The 15,939-nt window shown below is 45.7% G+C and overlaps 1 protein-coding gene across 19 annotated transcripts in view; it reads left to right on the top strand.

Annotated features, from left to right (window-relative positions):
- Nucleotides 1-15,939, top strand: part of LOC143146994 (uncharacterized) — a 284,039-nt gene that overhangs the window by 145,104 nt on the left and 122,996 nt on the right. For all 19 annotated transcript variants that reach the window (XM_076311775.1, XM_076311774.1, XM_076311790.1 and 16 more), the window contains 5 exons: nt 5,758-6,140; nt 10,335-10,361; nt 12,692-12,863; nt 12,975-13,173; nt 14,415-14,580. In XM_076311775.1, coding sequence (XP_076167890.1) covers nt 5,758-6,140; nt 10,335-10,361; nt 12,692-12,863; nt 12,975-13,173; nt 14,415-14,580 — 947 coding nt within the window. The remainder of the gene's footprint in view (nt 1-5,757; nt 6,141-10,334; nt 10,362-12,691; nt 12,864-12,974; nt 13,174-14,414; nt 14,581-15,939) is intronic.

Below are 15,939 nucleotides of genomic sequence, written 5' to 3'. Positions count from 1 at the left end.
ATTTTTCATCGCTCGATTTTTCGTTACTCGATTTTTCGTTATTCTATTTCTCATCGCTCGATTTTTCATTGCTCGATTTTTCGTTACTCAATCTTTCGTTACTCAATCTTTCGTCGCTCAATTTTTCATCGCTCGATTTTTCGTTGCTCGATTTTTCGTTACTCGATCTTTCGTTACACAATTTTTCGTCGCTCGATTTTTCGTTACTCGATTTTTCGTTATTCTATTTCTCATCGCTCGATTTTTCGTCACTCGATTTTTCATTGCTCGATTTTTCGTCGCTCGATTTTCCGTTACTCAATCTTTCGTTACTCAATCTTTCGTCACTCAATTTTTGATTGCTCGATTTTTCGTTGCTCGATTTTTCGTTGCTCGATTTTTCATTACTCGATCTTTCGTTATACAATTTTTCATCGCTCGATTTTTCGTTACTCGATTTTTCGTTATTCTATTTCTCATCGCTCGATTTTTCATTACACGATTTTTCATCGCTCGATTTTTCATCACTCGTTTTTTCATCGCTCGATCTTCCGTTACTCAATCTTCCGTTACCCAATTTTTCGAACTCTATTTCTCGTCTCTCGATTTTTCGTCGTACAGATTTGCTCGCTCAACGACGAATCAGCAGCGCGGTAACGGTTCAGAATTTCGTTGCCGGAGTACGCTTCGAAGCATCCGCGTATTTACAGTCGCGCGTTCCGTCTTCGTCCGGATCGAGCATCAAAGCGTAACGATTACAGCCGCGCGTCTTCCGCGGGAAGAACTTCGCTTCCGGTAAACAGTCGGAACCTTGCGCAGCTCCCTCGAGGCAACGGTCCCCCGACTCGGCGAGGCAACGAACGCGATGCGTGTGTCTCCGGCGCCTGGTGATCGCACGTGCTGCTCTCGAAACTATTTCCGGCCACTTCCGCGAACTCGTTATTCTCGACCGAGTTTACGCGCAACTTTCTGCCAAATAGGTCGGATCCGACGGACTCTCGCCACTCCTCGTTGAAAATCTCGCGATTCTTCGCCCGCGAGAAAGATTTCCACTCCTTTCCAAAAATATTCGAACACTTATGGGAAATCGTACAACAAACGATAAACAAAAGTCACTCCGATCTTTTGGAGTTATCGCCAAGCTCGTTACCTCGGAATGCAAGGACATTTTACGATAAAAATGTATCACCGCTTACAACCAAAATAAATTTTCTTCTCATTCAGACATCCACTTTTCGTTTAACAATATCGTGCGAAATACGTGGTAAGGAGATCTGTCGTAGGTAGAGAATAATTGAAAATTGGAGACGAAACACTTGGTGGATTTACTTCTCTGCTGGTACATATATAATACAGAACTGCTCTCTCTTGAAAGAGTTGCATACGACCAAGGGCTCGCCAGCAAGCTTAATGGGTTAGCACAAGTGTATACAAAAAAGGACAATATCGCTCATCGTTCGAACGAGTATTCTCAAGTGTGAATATATACCGTGATTATCGTCTCTAACAAAATCGGACCGAATCTTGTCCACGTTCGTACGTTCGTTGTATTTTCTTGAAAATATTAGAAGGAACTGTTGCTAAAAATTTTCGAGAAAGAAATTTAGCGAGGCCAGTGAGAGTCGCGACCGATCTTGATATTGATTGCAACACGCATTATCGAAACTTAAAAACTTTTTTAAGTAGAAATTTTTCTACTGTTTTCGGTAATATTCGATTCGGAGACGTTGAAAAAGTTCGAGTCGTTTTGTATCGAGAGAGACGATCTGGAAAAATCATCCACACCGAATCGCACGGATACGCAAAGTCGACACCGTGCGTGTTCGATAAATGAAATGCAATAAATGGGTAACGTAATCGCGCAAATGGCAAATATATATCCCAGCGTGTGCTTTCGTCGGTACGATGCGATAAAACTAGTAGAAATAATTAAACCGGGGTCGATAATCACGTTTCGTGTGCAACGAGCAGACATCCCGATACTTTTCGAGCGGAATGTACGTAGGATTTTTACGGACGAGGACCTTAAACGTTTAATCGCTACGTTCGAGTATACTCGAGCCCGAGTAATAATATTCTAGACGCTCGAGATGAACACCGAGTGTACAAACTGTTTGGTTTTCGCCAACGATTTAAATTGTGTTCGCGAAATTGCGAGAAAGTTACGTGGGATAAACATATTGGACTTTTAGAACGGTTCGTTGATAACGATTACGAAGAAGAATGGCTACTAAGAGGAATGGCTACGTTGTAGTATAGAAAAACACCGAAAACAAATTTTCGATTCAGAGAGATTTCGTTTCAAAATTCCAAGTGACGAAGTAACGAAAGAATCTACGAGAGCCTGTTAGAGATAACAAAGAAACGCGAATGAAAAGATTACAAATAGCTGCTGGTGTATCGCTAGGGAAAAACGTTGACAGGTACTGTTGAGCGACGTGTGTTAACAAAATCGAACATCACGTTTGCTGACCAGATTGCACGAAAGTACAAGAGCGAGCATTCTATAATTGACATCGTAATGAGCCGTTAAAGACCACGATGCGTCCCGTTGCAGGTAACTGACCCCCGAGTTGGCCCGCTACGGTTACCCGAGCGTACAGTTCTCACGCTATATTATTTGAACGAAGAGCGGGAACCGGAACGTTGGATCTCGTGCTATTTGAATGGTGGCCATTTATAGCTCTAAATTTAAGCAACGACTATACACCCGGAATTTCCAATTCCACGCCATAAAATCGTTTACCGTGCGTACGTATATTCCGTTCACCATTGTGCGCTCCTTTTGTCCACCTCGGGTTTTTCAGAACAAGCGGAATAAAACGAACGATCGTTCGGATTTTACCTCTCTCTCGCGTTGGATTTTCAAGCGAGCTGCAGTCTCTCGAAAGGGCGGTGGGGTACTTTGGTATACGTTCGACTTTCATATCGCGCGCATCTGTTTCCCGTAAACCCGCGAGCGCGTGTTACGAGACGGCGTTCCGCTCCGTTTAAGCCGAAGTGGCACACTTACTGCGCGAAATCTCGCCGTGAAGTATTACCGGAAACGTGCAGAAATTTCGTCCACGATGACCGGTCGCTGATAAATCGTACGGTGGTAAAACTGGGGAACGAAACCGCGTTGTACGAATCAGGAGCGGTGGTACGATTGTCGTCAATGGCGAGCCGCGTAGGCGTCTATTTAACGCGCGGAATTCCATCCGATCTAGGAAACGAACAATCGAGGAAGTAGATCGCGTCCGCGGTACACTACAAAACCAGTTTAAACGGATGCACCGAGCGGCTCGAATTACCACCGTGGACGAGAGGACCGAAATAATTAAGCGGTTCTGCGTTAAATTTAACGCGGATTCGATTAACGCCGAGAAAATCCATAGTACACCCGTTCTTCCGAAATCGTTCGCAGACCACCCTCGAACAATACATGCGCGAGAGGCTCGGCCTCGGTGGATGGTATCGCGGTCTTTAACGGCTCGTTACGATGTCAATTACGTATTTCGAGGTTGTTGGAGATAATAAAGGTTGACCGTGTATTTCGTAAAGTAAGCATCGCGGAATACGATCGTGTTTCCCAGATTTTGCGAAACGACGTTGGACATTCGAAAGATTCGTCGACGAGGTTCACGCAACCTGTCCCTGTCGACTCGGAAGAAAATCTCGTTCGAAGAGTCATCGCTACGATCGGACAGTTCCGTGGTTAACCAATTTGCATCATCGGTCTGTTTAGGCTGCCGCGTTCAAACATCAGCGACGTCCAACCGACGACCGACCCGTATCACCGCGAGCGGTTCATCGTATGTGCAGTAACGAGCATCGAAATTATTTATGGAGTTTATTAACGATATACCGTTTAAAACGATTAATACACAATTGTCGTTTTTCTCTGTTCAAATCACTTGAGAAGAGATCTTTGAGTGATCGATCCCCGTACGAGCCCCCAAATAACTATTGTACTCGTGCGTGGTTTATGGATATATGTATATTTATTATAAATAAATTGTGATAATAGTGTTAGACGTAGTGTCGGTGGTTAGTTTCGCTTGGTGCGTCTTTTAACCCTTTCAACTCGAGAGGAGACCCTCGATCACCACTCGATTCAGTGTACTTCCTTCAATTCGGGGAAATTTTGTGACTTGAAATTCAAATTGGAAATTAGGTATTACACTCTTTTAAAATGTAAACATATGTATGTCAAATATTGAAATAAAAATATTCCATTCCGTATTAATTTTGCGATTTAAAAGATTTCATCGAGACGCCAGTTTCAGGTAGCAAAAACGCTTCGAGTGCAAAGAGTTAATTGTCTCGTCTTATCGTCTTTTCAGTCTTCGGACATACTCTCGTCGTCATACTTTGTCATACTTTGTCATACTTTGTCATACTGTGTCATACTGTGTCATACCGTGTCATACTGTGTCCCTTAACGTTCTTCTCGCGCTCTATATAGTCATTCCCATTCGTTCTCTTTCGTTCCAATCCTCAGTCTCTCTCACTTCGGACATTCGGTCACGTTCGGCCATCCTAATCGTTCGTCTTTCCCAAACACTCTTCACTTTCTCCGAACCACATGTATTCCCTTTCATCCCCATGCATTCTCACGCTTGGTCGTCGCGCAAGAGCAAGACCCCCTGTAAAGGATACTCGTGCCTTCCAGGAAAGCTAGCTGACCGATCGGCGCCAAATGTTTAGTTTACCTCAAGTCCGTCCTCGAGCGTTATCTCGTTTAGGCCTACGCTCGAAGCAGGCCTAAGTGGACACGGAAAATCCGATACTACGCAATATTATGTAGCAAAATATTTTTTTATAGGCTCATAGTGGCAGTTTGAAAGATCTTCACAAAAGAGTAAAACTTATTTAGAATACACCGATGTATATTAACCCTTTGCACTCGAAGCGTTTTTGCTACCTGAAACTGGCGCCTCGATGAAATCTTTTAAATCGGAAAAATTAATACGCAACGGAACATTTTTGTTTCGATACTCGACGTACATATAATATGTTTACACCTTAAAAGAGTGTAATACCTAATTTCCAATTTCAATTTCAAGTAACGAAATTTTCCCGAATTGGAAGAAGTACACTGAATTGTGTGGTGACCGAGAGTCTCCTCTCGAGTTCAAAGGGTTAAACTAATGGAACCAAAAAGTTCTCAGAAATGGTTGAACGTACCAGTTGCAACTGGTAAAATGGGAGTCGTAGACTCGCGGATTATTCCGCGCTCGGTGATAGTGTACAGTCGCTACTCGCGTATTATTCCGTGCTTCGATGCAAATGTGTTGAAAAAAAGAAAGAAAAATTCCTCCCGATTCCGGCCGGCGCGAACGAACATCGCGCAATTCGAGCCTGGCGTGTACTCGAAACGGAATTCGAAACCAGGAAAATGTTTACGTAAACCCCTTTAATTATACGCGGTACGAAATACATCGTATTTCAATTTCACCGAAATCCCTGACACCGAGCGCCGAGAGGTGATCGATTTGACACGGAATGACCCATTAACGGGAAAACAACGCAGCGTACATCCGCTGTTATACTGTCAACAGTTGTGACATGCGGAAAAGCGTGGACGAAAAGAGGAACGGAGGGAAAAAAAAAAAATACCATACGTCGTCGTACGTGCGAGTGTTTAAACAATAGTGGCCTGTATCGAGAGCGAGAGAGAGAGAGAGAGAGAGAAAAATAGAGAAACTCCCCACACCCCCGAAATTCCCCTGTAAATCCCCTGTAAATCCCCGACAATGGCTGCAGAAATAAAAGAGACTTTATTACTTGTTTCAGGTGGGTCCGGCAGGGGGGAGGGTGAGGCAGGCTCGAACGAAATTCCAATCGGGAGGAGGGGCGGCGGCGGTGGCGGTGGCGGCGTGGGTAGTGGAGGGGGCGGGAGCGTCGGTGGAGGAAGCGTGTTGGGTGTTGGCGGAGGCGGCGGAAGCGGAAGCATCGGAGGAGGCTCGGTCGGCAGAAGCGGGTCCGGGGGTGGCCGGTCGAGGGACGAGCCGAGGAGGCACACCCTCGGCGGCGATCACCAACCGTCCCTGCATCATCAGCAGTTCAACGCGGGCCAACAGCTACACCCCCTTCATCCCCATCATCCCCATCATCTGCCGCCGCCGCACGGCCAATACGGTACACCGCCCTCGCGTCACACCACCATGGATCTCGAGGTGAATCGTTGCCCCGTAAACATTTCAATTACATACGTATCGACCATCTCTTAACGTTCTCCGTTCTCTCTGGTTACTGAGCTGTTCTTGTCTCGACTCCTGGTGTGACCGGGCACTTCTCGAACGTGTCGCCGAGAACTCGGTACACGACGGAACAGTCTCGACGATTGCGAGGTACACGCGAAAACCTGCGATCGATTCACGCGCGACGTATATCGGGGACCACGATCGCGAATCGAGTATCGTTGCGGACAAGTTGTTTGCCACGATGATCTACGGATAACCGGATACGAGGAATCATTGGTGAATCAGTCGACGCGTGACCGTCGCTCTTCGAGCCAGAGATCGAATTCAAATTTTCATACTCGTAGTTTCGGCTTGGAGAATCAACCGACGACTCGGCGAGGATTTGCTTTTAATCGCGCGTAGTCGAAATCGTTCGAGACGCGATTCGAACGAGGTCGCGATTTTCGTCGATCGACACACCGATTCGAAGACTCCGTTTTTCGCGAGCTACGAAGACTCTGGTATAAATAATTTCGTTCCTTGTTAGCGGTTAGCGCGCGCTTGCTTATCGCCGCTGGGCATGTAAAGCGAGACTCGCTCGACGATGGTCCGTCTCTCTCGCTCCGCCCCCTTTCACTTTGCTCGTCGAACTGTACACGACTCAGCCTCGACCCGAGATAACCGAAACACTCTGGAATCCGATTCCGATTCGATTATCCACGGATTACCGTGATTGTAAAGTTCGCGGGGGGGAGGTAGTTGCGCAACCTGTCGTACGAAGCGGCCATGTTGGACGTCGGTATCGCGGCTGGCTTCGTAGTTGCGACTCGTGGCCACGATACAACGATGAACGATTATGGTCCCTGTACCGCGAAACGCAGGTCCTCGAATCGTCGAAACTATGCTTCCAGAGTTTTGATATCTCTTTTTCCTACTTCTTCTTCTACATTTTTTCTTTCTTTTTTTTCTTCTCTCTTTCTTTTCTCGTCTCTTCCTCTCCCTCGTTTCACGTGCACCGGTATCATCGAACCGCGGGGGCTGGGGAGCGTGCTCGGACGTTCGAACGGAATTCCAGGCAAGAATATTCAACGACCCGTGGGTATCGAAGGGGAAAGAGTCTCGAGTCTCTCGCGGGATACGAGAAAGTCCCCGTAAATCTCGTTACTCTCTTCCGCGTCGGTAATACAAATTAGCGGATCGCGTGCGGCGATTACGTAAGGGACGATCTTCGTCGAAGCATCCGGCGACGGTGAATGGCTTTAACGGATATTCCGAGGTCAAGAACCGAGCGTAACGAAGGGAAGAGGTTAATTAAGCCGCATCCACCTACACCGTCCTCGTTTCTCGTTTCTCGTCTCCTGTCGACGCTACGAGAGCGACCGTTCGTCGAACGCGACTATTTCGAGACACGCGTCTGTCCATGTTCGGTGTACGGAGGTTCGTCGATGGCTCGTTAACCGTCACCTTCGCGAGGTGATCGAACTCGAGTTCATCGGGCAGACTCGCGACAGGTTGGCCGTCGGGGTGAACGTTTCACTCTTGCGTGAAACGTTCGTCGACATTGTCGCGACCCGGCATCGAACAGTTTCGGTAGCCAAAATTAATTCGGTCAACCGTATTAAAATTACACGTGCCTCCGTACACGATCGAGGGCGCGTCTCGTTTCGAAATAATTCTCCCTCTTGGTCACCCTTTTTCGTATCTCTGTTACTTGTTCACGCATTTATGCATGTAGATGTGTACGACGCACCGATTGCGAGATTTCAAGGAACGAGTTGCCAAAAGTAAGACACACGGTCTAGGTTCCGTACCGTTCGAGTGGGAATACCACTTGGTCTAGAGCCACGAGGAGACTCGCGGTCAGCAACTCGGTGAACACTGTGCAACGTGCCGACGAGTCGTAAACCGGGATTTCAGACGTGCCAGATGCACGTTGGATGATGTAACACGTTGGTCTTCGCGCGTTGCTCACCGATGTTCTTGAAACGGATCCGTGTATCGACGCATAGAAGAAATAATAACCTTTCGCGTATTCAGCGAGCAACACCGTTCCGGGAGTACCAATCGCGATTCTAAAATTCCACCAATCGCGCTACAAGACGTCTAATAATACTCGTCTCTAATCTTAAAGAGTTCTTCCGTTTCGCTACACGCTCCAAGTTTTTCGATCGAAAACGTCCTTGTACGCAGAACTCGTGTTTCGACTTTACGATGCAACGAGAGAACCAAAGAAACACACCCGGTCGATGTTCCATAGCTATAATTAGACGAAAACGATACGTTGAGAGAACGCGATCGAGGAGCGTATTATTAATTAAAGGCAAAATCATCACGGACGGAACGACAGAAGTCTGATACTTGAATTTTGGAAAAAGCTTTACCGATGACAAATCGAAGACTCGCCTTTTATCCTGAACGTGGACGGTCATGACGTACTAACGTACCGATGAAAAATCGAAGACTCGCGTTTTATCCTGAACGTGGACAGCTGTATCGTACCAACGTATAATATATCTTGCGATTCTTGTTGTTAAATATCTCGTGAATTATTGTCCACGCTTACCACCGAACGCGTGTCAAATATTACACGTTCTTCGTCCACCCGCGAAGTTTTTTCGTTGAAATCCGAGCGTCGAACATTCAAACACGTCCTAAGCAAACACGTTCGAAACACGCGGATTTCGCATCAAGGAGTCGTACATTCGTTCTAACCAGTTACGGCGACGTTGTACAGGGTCGTTTCGTAAGTTTTTCCCGTTTTTTCGTACGTGAATTTTTAACGCCGTGTCACGCGTACACAAACGTGGCCCTACCGGTTCAAACTGCGAAACGTTCATCGGTTCTTCGTGTTCGGTTCTTTCACTGCTCGTCGAAATCAGTTTCAGCGAGATAGTTAACGTATTCGAGCAAACGCGAACGTAAACGATTCATATTTTGCAAGAAGTGTGCAGGTTACTGTCGAGGAAAAATATACGATAACGTTTACCTTGAAACGAGAATAACTCTTTCGGAAGAAAAATTTCAACGATTCGAGCATACTGAACGCGACTGTCGCGTTTTTGAAAGATACGTCGGTGAATTAATTTAACAACGAACGAAAAACTGATCTTGGCTGTATCTGTTCACTCGTTAACGGACCGCAAACTGTAGATTACTTAGTACCAGAACTACCGACAGATTCCAGTGTATTAAGATGTTCTTCGAGCAAAAGGAGGAACTTGTTTAATCGATTATACGTCCAGAATAAAAAAGATCGTAACGTCTTTTGAAAATGTGCTACGGAATTTAAGGTAAATTTCTTCGTGAAAGCAATCGTAATCGTTTCGACTGGTCGGTGAATCTAGTGTCAAAAAAAGAAAAGAAAAAACACACGAAAACTTAGAAAATTTCCCGATAGTCGGCAACGTGTTATCGCGCACGTAAATCGCACGTGCATTCTCTGGCATCGATTCGAAGAAAATAACCGACCGGTGCATCGTTGCGGGGTAGTTTCACGACCTCGAAAAATTCGTCGCGGAGACCATCGTTCCGGGTTTACGCTCCAATTTTTTCCCGGTGGCCAACCACGAAGAAAATCCTACTGAGTAACGCGAACAAAGCGTCGTCCGCGTCAGCCCCCGCGCGTTGCCTACGTTTCTTATTGTATGCCGTAGCTTTATCGCGTACACGTGGCGCGGCTCGATTTTATATATTATCGTGCACCGACACGCCCTCCTGCTCGTTTCTTCTCTCCCTCCACGTTTCTTTTTTATTCCATTCGTGTGTTTGTTTTCTCGTTCCGGCTTCCACGAGTCGTTCGCGAGCGTTACCAAGAATCGTACAATCCCTCTGGCACACCTATTCGCCGATAACGCGATCGTCAACTTTGTCCGATCGTTACGGGAGAACTGATCGATGAAAATTCGAAGAAACCGTGCGACGAACCGAACATCGAGGGTACTCGATCGCGCGAAGTTGGCGATCGCGCGGAAACTTTTCCAGGACTCTCATCAGAACCGTGAGAAGCAGTCGACGATACTCAGGAGTCGATCGATCGATCGCATGCCCGCGATCGTGTCCTTTCGCTCGTACATCTCACGAGAGTACATCACCGGCCGAAAAACCCCAATTTTTTCTGTTCCATGCATATATACATCTAACTGGTTTACTTGTGTGTGTGTGTTTCGGTGTACGCGCCGCCGCTAACAGATGGGGACCAAGTCTCGCCAGAGAAAGGTAATTTTTCGACACTTTTATTTTCCGTCCCCTCCGACGCCTCTTGTACCGTTTCGAATCGCACGAGAGCATGCGACTATTTTTCATCGTCTCTCGTCGTTGCCATAATATTTCCCACTTGGAAGGGGAGTCCACCATCGTGACGAAAGGTTTTCTCTCCAATCGGAAACTGGGTTCGCGTTCCCGTAAACGGAGGTGAGTATGAAGAAATCGCGAAGGATCGGGGCTTTCTGACCAGATATTTTTACGATACACGGTTTTAAATATTCTCGACCGGTGTATCTCGCGTTCTTCGGTTTTTATTCGAGAGCTTGGAAAGTACACGGATGGAGCGCGAATATTTGAGGGTCGTTGCGACAAGATCAATGGGAGGATCGACGTGTGTTCTGGTTTGATATGTTTGCGAAGGTGTGTCGTGTATAGGTGAACGAGTGCTCGGTGAATCTTTGACAGAGAAATTTGGAAAGTTTCGAGTAGACGAAACGGTAACGAAACCACCAAACTTTGCCTGTCTCGCGGAAATTTCAGAACCATTAAACACACCTGCTACGACCCTCGAATAGTGGATACGCGTAAAGTGAACCGTACTGAAATCTCGCGATTAAATTTTGAAATTTAATTGTGGTTCGAGTTTCGGATAAAAAACGGCACGAGTTCGCTATCCGAGAGCGAAGCACGGGCAAACTTTGTGGGAAAATTGTATTTATTAACGGAAAACACTTGATTCCGATAGACGGTCCATTGTTTCGGAAATGTTGGGCGATATGTTGTAAAATTTTATCGTTTCGAGCACACCGCCCTCATCGTTGTTTACAGAACCGATATTCTCCGTAATGAACAAACAAACGGGGTTATTACAAAAGTAAATGTACGATTTATTAAATCGGTGTTACTTGTAATTGTAAATTCCCGAAAAAGGTTTCGAATTGTTTCTTTGAAAATATAAAAACCGACGAAGGTTAAGTTGAAGCGTTAACAAGTGTTACTTAAGTTTATTACTTAACAAAATAATGCTTCTCGTTCGGAATTCGCGCTGAAAAGATAGAAATATATGGATCTTTTTTATTGCAAGAGCAATATTGCAGAACCGAAAACAATCTCGAGACATTCTCACTCCACACCTACGTTTCTTTTCAATAATACGATAAACGTTACATCACAGCATTCGCCCAATTAATTCTTAGATCAACGTACAAGATTATCAGTAACCTAGATAAATTTTTACAATTATTACTATTGTTTATCACATACGTATTCCGCTTAGCATTCTCTAGTTTCCAATTGTCTCGAACATGTATCATTATCTTCGAGAGGGTCTACATCGATTATCGAAGCGACGTTTCAATCAAATATCCACAATATTGCTCTTACGATCACAAATATACCAATTTTTATCGGTACAATTTTTATCCTACTTTCGAGAAACGAAACAAAAAACCCAATATCGAATTCGAACGATCTTTAGCTACACGACCAAACGCATCTGTCGATAAAAAGAACAATATTTCCGATGGTCTTAATTATACCGTTCATAGTAACATTGACAATTATTTCCTATACAAATCGCTGTCTAGAAATCCCTAACGTTTCGTGGTTGGTTTGTGCAATCATTCGTGTACTCGAATCCTCATTCTGTATTTAAACAATCTTTAGCTACACGACCAAACGCATCTGTCGATAACAAAGGTCAATATTTCAGATGGTCTTAATAATACCGTTCACAGTAACATTGACAATTGTTTCCTATACAAATCGTTATCTAGAAATCTCTAACGTTTCGTGGTTGGTTTGTGCAATCATTCGTGTACTCGAATATTCGTTCTGTATTTAAACGATCTTTAGCTACACGACCAAACGCATCTGTCGATAACAAAAGTCAATATTTCGGGTGGTCTTAATTATACCGTTCACAGTAACGTTGACAATTGTTTCCTATACAAATCGTTCTCTAGAAATCCCTAACGTTTCGTGGTTGGTTTGTGCAATCATTCGTGTACTCGAATACTCGTTCTGTATTTAAACGATCTTTAGCTACACGACCAAACGCATCTGTCGATAACAAAAGTCAATATTTCGGGTGGTCTTAATTATACCGTTCACAGTAACATTGACAATTGTTTCCTATACAAATCGTTGTCTAGAAATCCCTAATGTTTCGTGGTTGGTTTATACGCGTGTAAGGCTGCGATTCGTGGCCCAGTTCCGTCGGAAGAAACGCTCTTTCGAACGATAAGGACTCCCCTCGTTCCACATCGAAAGTGTTCACCGCTGAAAGGACAGCGGGGGACACCCACGAACGTAACGTTGATCGAGATCTTTTGTATTTCCAGTCGCCTCTACCACGTGGGTTTCCACCTCCCTCTTCGACGATGTTGTTCGATGACGACCCGGGCATCATGTCCGAGGTGGAGACATCGAGCACCGGATTCCGACGGGGTGGCAAACAAAGAAGCAGCCTCCCCGTCGTACGGACCCCCAGCAAAACTCTGGAGCGACCACTAGGTAACTCAACACCCGCGATAGAATTAGGAGCGTCATGTTGCTGCCTTGCTGCTCCGTGCCCTTGTCGGACATTCCTGACGAAACGATGCGTTTCTGTGGACGATTCCTTAGGTCTAGTGTTCCTGCAGTATAGGAACGAGACGAAGCGGGCGCTTCTACCGAACGAAATCACAAGCATAGACACCGTCAAGGCTCTCTTTGTCAGAAGCTTCCCGAAACAACTTACCATGGAATATCTAGACAGTCCTCACGTCAAGGTTTACATACACGATAGCAACAAGAACATGTTCTACGAACTCGAAGATCTCAGGTACTACTGTCACGCCATCTTACAACCGTAGCGCCAATCTCCGTTTAACCGCTTCGCCGGTGAATCGTTTCTTTTTCTTTTTTTTTCTTTCTCACGGAGTAAATACAAATTGAAAGTTGATCGAGAAAGTATCCATTTCGACGATTTTGCTCCGTTACGTCGATTCGATCACGAACATCGAACAATTCTAACGGTTGTTTTTTTTATACATCGATCGTGCGCGTGTACCCGAAGAGGTTAGATGCAATCTTCGAAAGACGGTTTTCAGATTTTTCGAGCGCTCGAAACAACGCACAGGGTGTCCGAGAAGTGATCGCGAGAAACGAATCCACTGATTTGGATCGATGGCGTTTCTACAGCTCGCAAAATTCATTTTGAGTTCGGAAACGGAGATCGAATCTTTTCGTCGATTCTGTTCCGATCGAGAGAATGGAGATCTCGATAGGGGAACCATTCTCTCGCCAAAGATTGCCAAAATTTTAACCGATCAGATTGCACAGGTTTGTTGCACCAAACTTTGAATACCGCGTTACGTGCACACACGTATGCTCGTTCGAACTCTATAAAGAGTACAGAGAACTATAAAGCGACTAACGAACCACCCCACACGCGGACAAGGTTTAATGTAAAATAATGAGAGATACAGTGGCCGAATTGTGTCGCCCCTACAACTGTGCGCGGTCTAATTGGCCGAGTCTTTAACGATCCCGCGCGAGACGTCGATTTTATTTATTCTTGATGCGTTTCTTCGACGCGCTTTGTTCTCGCCGAGCGAAACCCTCGGTGGAATTAATAAAACCAAAAAAAAAAAGGTATTCAACTCGTTGGATCAAAATGAACTTTGCGACTGACATCTCACGACGAGATCTCCATCGAGAATCAAATGCGCGAATCGAGTAGTCCGTTTAACCCTTTTCACCCGATCCTCGATCGCCACTTGCTTCGGTGTACTTTCTCCAATTCGGAAAAACGTCGTGGTTTGGAATTGAAATTAAAATTCGTATCGCTCCTTTCTTCAAAGATGCGACCATATGTACACGAAATGTCGAAACGAAAGTGTCCCGTTTTAAATTAATCACACGATTCGAAGGATCTCATTGAGGTGCTAGTTTCTGGTTGCAGAGAAGCTTTTCGAGTGCAAAGGGTTAACACGATCCGTAAAGATTAAAGCATCGTTCGCGGTTCGTCTCTCGCGACGATACATATACGTATCGACGTAGGTACGTCCGTTTCGATTTCAGATCGCATCTGAGAGACATCCGAGACCGCAGCGTCTTGAGACTCTTCGAGAGCTCCGACGGTGTCCCGGGGATCTCCTCGCTACCACCTCACTGGGAGGACCAGAGCTACTTCAGCGAGCCGGAGTTCGACAGCGAGTACCAGCATCAGCACATTCACAAGAGCAAGGTGAGTAATATAAATGTTTACGTAGAAATTTATTGCCACGGTGGTCGTTTCGTTTCGTTTCATTCACGATTTCGAGATACACGAGACACCGTTGTTGCTCGCAGCGATCGTTCTTGCTCTCAGCGTTCGTTGTTGCTCTCAGCGATCGTTGTTGCTCTCAGCGATCGTTGCTGCTTTCAGCGATCGTTGTTGGTCCTAGCGTTCGTTGTTGCTCTCAACGTTCGTTCTTGCTCTCAATGATCGTTCCTGCTCTCAGTGATCGTTGTTAGCTTTTAACGATCGTTGTTGCTCTCAGTGATCGTTGTTGCTTTCAGCGATCGTTGTTGCTCTCAACGTTCCTTGTTGCTCTCAGCGATCGTTGTTGCTCTCAAAGTTCCTTGTTGCTCTCAGCGTTCGTTCTTGCTTTCAACGATCGTTGTTGCTTTCAGCGATCGTTGTTGCTTTCAGCGATCGTTGTTGCTTTCAGCGATCGTTCTTGTTTTCAACGATCGTTGTTGCTCTCAGCGATCACTGTTGCTCTCAGCGATCGTTGTTGCTCTCAGCGATCGTTGTTGCTCTCAGCGATAGTTGTTGCTCTCAGCGATAGTTGTTGGTCTCAGTGATTGTTGCTCTCAACGTTCCTTGTTGCTCTCAGCGATCGTTCTTGTTTTCAACGATCGTTGTTGCTCTCAGCGATCACTGTTGCTTTCAGCGATCGTTGCTGCTTTCAGCGATCGTTGTTGGTCTCAGCGTTCGTTGTTACGCTCAACATTCGTTCTTGCTCTCAATGATCGTTCTTGCTCTCAGCGATCGTTGTTGCTTTCAACGATCACTGTTGCTTTCAGCGATCGTTGCTACTTTCAGCGATCGTTGTTGGTCTCAACATTCGTTCTTGCTCTCAATGATCGTTGTTGCTTTCAGCGATCGTTATTGCTCTCAGCGTTCGTTCTTGCTTTCAACGATCGTTGTTACTTTCAGCGATCGTAGTTGCTCTCAGCGATCGTTGTTGCTATCAGCGATCGTTGTTGACTCGTGGAAAAATGATATTCACCGTGAAGCGTCGGTTCTCCCCGTGGAACCCGAACGACGGACCTATAGTACACTATGTAAATAAATACGATTCGGTTTCTAAGCGGCGATCGGAGCTTCCCCGTGTAATCGACACCGCCGATTCTAACCGATGCGGGCGAGTAATCGCGTAATCGAGCTATCGTTCGAGATTCGTTGACCTCGAGCCTCGCAGCACGTAGGAGAGAGATCCTGTGTCAGCGATAGTCGTCGACCGAGAGCTGGCAGCGAACGTAAATCGTTTCGGGGTCGATGACGAGTGAAGTCGAGTTCGCTGAACGGAAACTGCGCTACGGGATCGTCTCCTCTTTC

This window comes from Ptiloglossa arizonensis, chromosome 5 (genome assembly GCF_051014685.1).
Source record: "Ptiloglossa arizonensis isolate GNS036 chromosome 5, iyPtiAriz1_principal, whole genome shotgun sequence".
Taxonomy (NCBI): domain Eukaryota; kingdom Metazoa; phylum Arthropoda; class Insecta; order Hymenoptera; family Colletidae; genus Ptiloglossa; species Ptiloglossa arizonensis.
Note: the sequence above shows the minus strand (reverse complement) of the source record. Positions and strands in the feature narration are given on the sequence as shown.